We start from the raw sequence: 3,669 nt of genomic DNA on the forward strand, positions 1-3,669 counted from the left end.
ATGCCCAAATACTTAGTAACCAAATAATATTTGAATACTATATATATATATACACACACATACATATATATGTGTGTGTGTGTGTGTGTTTGAGATGGAGTTTAACTCTTTCGCCCAGCCTGGAGTGAAGTGGGCGATCTCGGTTCACTGCAACTTCTGCCTCTCAGGTTCAAGCGATTCTCCTGCCTCAGCCTCCCGAGTAGCTGGGATTGCAGGCACAATTTTGTACTTTTAGTAGAGATGGGGTTTCACCACGTTGGCCAGGCTGGTCCCAAACTCTTGACCTCAGGTGATCCACCAACCTTGGCCTCTCAAAGTGCTAGGATTACAGGCGTGAGTCACCACATCCGGCCTGAATACAGTATTTTTAAAAATCAAAATTAACGTAAATAATCCACAATGAATAAAATACAAACATTTTCAATAAAGACAGGATCTGTAACTGTGCCCTCTGGAGTCATATTGGGGCAAAAGGAAAATCAATGATACTGACCCTGCAGGCTACTTGCATTAGCTCCCAGTCCTCCTAACTTCTGGGCTAAACAACCCAGCTAAAGGCAACTAGAGGGGGGTTGCTCCCCAACCTTTGCAAGCCCCTCCTGCTGGCAACTGCTGATCCGGGGACCAGTGATGGACAGGTCAACCTCTGCCCTCAAATGGTTCTGAACTAGGTCACTGAAGTCTTTTAAATAAATTAACCAAAACCATAATAATAACAAAAAACATTTATTAAGTGCTAAGTGTTTTACAAATATTAACTCAATCCTCACATCCATCTTTTAAGGTAAGTGCTCTTATTTCCTTTTACAGGTGACCAAACTGAGGCATGGGGGTTTAATAAGCTTACCCAAAACTACACAGCAAGGAGGAAGCTGCGTCGGGAATCAAACTCAGTGTGGCCCCCAAGACCATGCTCATAACCATGAGGTAAAAAATGTGCCTCCTCTTCTAATTTCTGTCTCACAGTGGGCCCAGTCACGGTTTCAATACAGCTCAGCAGAGCAATGCAGCAAATCCAGGTAGCAACAATAAATACCCAGAAAAGACCAACCAAACAACCAAAGCATAACATCAGCAATAGGACAACCAGTATGAATCATGAGAACCCTCTGTCTTTATTAAATTTGGGGGAAGAAATCAAGGTCACGAAATCGAGTGACTGGTGGCGGGGCACAGAAAGGAGTGTCGCCCCCGGTTTCCGCTCTGGCAGGCGGGGGTCAGCGGATGGTGTACTTGTCCCACTTCTTCTCGGGGTCGTAGGCCTCCCAGCGGCTGGCGGGGAAGATGTGCTTGTTCTTCTCGTACCAGCTCCGCAGCACCACCTTGCCCGCGTGCGACTCGTCCTTCTCCATGGTGGCGTCGCTGAGCAGGCGCACGTCGTCGTGCACATCGAAGCTGAAGAGCGGCCCGCTCTTGCCCCTTGCCTTGGTGATGATGAAGTCATAGAAGGTGTGGTAGTGCGGCAGGATGAGGTCCTCCTTGATGAACATGAGCTGCTCCACGCCGGCGGAGCGCAGCTCCAGGAAGTCCTTGCGCAGCCCCTGCAGCGCCTTCTTCAGGAACTGCTGCACCGTGTTGCCCTTGCGCACGCGCACCGTGCGCCGGTGGCCCGAGCCGTCCCAGTAGCTGAAGGTGACCTCCATCTCCTCGTCCTTCACTTTCTCGCGCTGCGCCTCCCACTCTTGGCGCAGCTCCTCTCGGAGCCGGTTCTCCTCCTCCTCGCGGTCGCGGTCGGGCAGGAAGCTGGTGTCCACGTCGGGGTTCTTGCCCAGGTTTCCGGCGCGCCTGGCCTCGGCTGCGTCGGCCTGGTCATCGAGGTCGTCGAGCGCGAAGGACAGGCAGGAGATCTTACGCTTGCGTTCGCGCCGCTGCTCCTGGTCCCGTAGCCGCTCCTGCTGCAGCCGCTGCTCCTCCAGCTGCTGGCGCTTGGCCAGCTGCCGCTCGCGCTCCCTGACCAGGGCCTCCTGCCGGGCCTTCATGTCGTTCAGGGTCACCAGGCCCACCGTGCTGGACTGCAGCTCGGCCTCCACGGCGTCGTAGTGCGCCGAGAACTTCTTGTCCACCTGCGACTTGAGGATGGTTTCCTCGGCGATGCGCTGCTTCAGCACCTCCATCTGCTCCCGCTGCTGCTCGCGCTTCTTGAGGAGGTGCATGGCACGGCCTGCCTCGCGCATGGTGCCCTTGTACTGCGCCATGGCCCCCGCCTACCCGATGGGCTCTGCAGCAAAGAGGAAAAACGCGGCAAGTAGAGCGGGGCCCGTGCAACGCGGGGAATGCAAAGCTCTGCGCCTCCTCGCAGGGCTTTCGGCAGTGATGGAAGCCTTTAGGGGCTGGGCCGACCTGCTAGGGTAACCACCAACCTGACGGTGTCACCAGGCACCAATTTCCAGCATTTTCTTTGACCTCAATAAATGCAAATGCAAATGGCCCCACGTAACTGGTGGCTGCCATGCCTGAGCGCTGCGCTGAATTTGGGGAGCTGCATACAGAGAGGGTTGGGCTACTGAGCGGACCCTTACCTGCCCAAGCACCCTGTGGAGCGGAGACACGCGGGAGTTGACCTCCACGAGAACCGCCCACCAGCAAAGGCCCACCCGTCCCGGGCTCTCGCGACAGCCGCGGACACAGGAAGTGGAGGCGGTGCGCCCCCTGGCGGGGAGGCGGGCCCTGAGGAGAGCGCCAGGCTCCTGGTAGGGCGGCTGCGGAAACAGGAAGTGGAGGCGGCTCGCCCCCTGGCGGGGAGGCGGGCCCTCGGGAGAGCGCCGGGCTCCTGGTAGGGGCGGTGCTCCTGTGGGGCGGGCCAGCGCGCGGAGGAGCTCGGAGGAGGCGCCTCTGGCCCTGCCCAGCTAATGCTGGCCGGAGCTCCTGTTTTCATGCTGTGGGCGGGGAGGGCCCAGACCTCCGGTGCGTGCTTGCTGAGCCTTCTCGTGCCCAGTCGTAAACACGCAGAAGCAATGTGGGCGTAGCGCAAGCGGCTGTGGGGACCCAGAGAGCCTTGCAACCGCCCCGCAAGGCTGCAGCCCTGCTCTCCAACCCTCCCCCTCCCGCGTCTCCTCCCGCCTCTGATGCTACCCCGCTGTGGCCGTCTCGTGAACATTACCTGCACACCACTGCTTGTAATTCTTTCTTATGGCCCCAACATAACAACCATTCTTTGATAATGGAACCCTACTCGCCCCCCAATTTCATGACAAAACCTGCACTCAGTTTGTTTGACCTCTTCTGTACAGCAGTTTTCCCCGGGTTCTAAGCTCTAATAACCATTGGAAACTGAGTTAAAGTATAGCAGTGTCTTTACTGTGAGCCTTTAACATGCCATTTTCCACTGTAACTCTCCAAGGGCAGGGCAGACCAGTTCATGTTTTGTGACCGTTTCTCCCCTGCAGGAGATCTGGGAACACTCGCTGAAATCAGTGTTTCTGGGACCTGGTTTGGAAAAGCTGGTTGTGAAATACATAATGCAGTTCAGCCTCCTCCCGTCTAACAGCAACTATGCCTGTGAGCATAACCTTACCAAAAAGCGTGAATCATATGATAGTTACGTATGGCACCCACATATCCAGAGGAGAATAGTGGGTGTGAGCACTCATCGAATTGTCCAAGCCAGAAACCTAGGCCTTTTCCTGGAAGGACGTTCCTTCACATGTAATCAATTACAGAAGAGCCTGT

General features: G+C 55.6%; 1 protein-coding gene across 1 annotated transcript; it reads right to left on the bottom strand.

The window, feature by feature from the left end:
* Nucleotides 1-707: 707 nt before the first annotated feature.
* Nucleotides 708-2,662, bottom strand: FAM50B (family with sequence similarity 50 member B). Its single transcript, XM_023221190.3, has 2 exons — nucleotides 2,520-2,662; nucleotides 708-2,218 (listed from the first exon to the last, which is right to left on the bottom strand). Exon 2 carries the CDS (start codon nucleotides 2,193-2,195, stop codon nucleotides 1,218-1,220), a length of 978 nt encoding a protein of 325 aa, XP_023076958.2. The 5' UTR covers nucleotides 2,196-2,218; nucleotides 2,520-2,662; the 3' UTR covers nucleotides 708-1,217.
* Nucleotides 2,663-3,669: the final 1,007 nt, after the last annotated feature.

This window comes from Piliocolobus tephrosceles, chromosome 5, assembly GCF_002776525.5.
Source record: "Piliocolobus tephrosceles isolate RC106 chromosome 5, ASM277652v3, whole genome shotgun sequence".
Taxonomy (NCBI): domain Eukaryota; kingdom Metazoa; phylum Chordata; class Mammalia; order Primates; family Cercopithecidae; genus Piliocolobus; species Piliocolobus tephrosceles.

Excerpts from the sequence above, each read along its gene's own strand:
- FAM50B (XM_023221190.3), bottom strand. The coding sequence starts at position 2,195 with ATGGCGCAGTACAAGGGCACCATGCGCGAGGCAGGCCGTGCCATGCAC.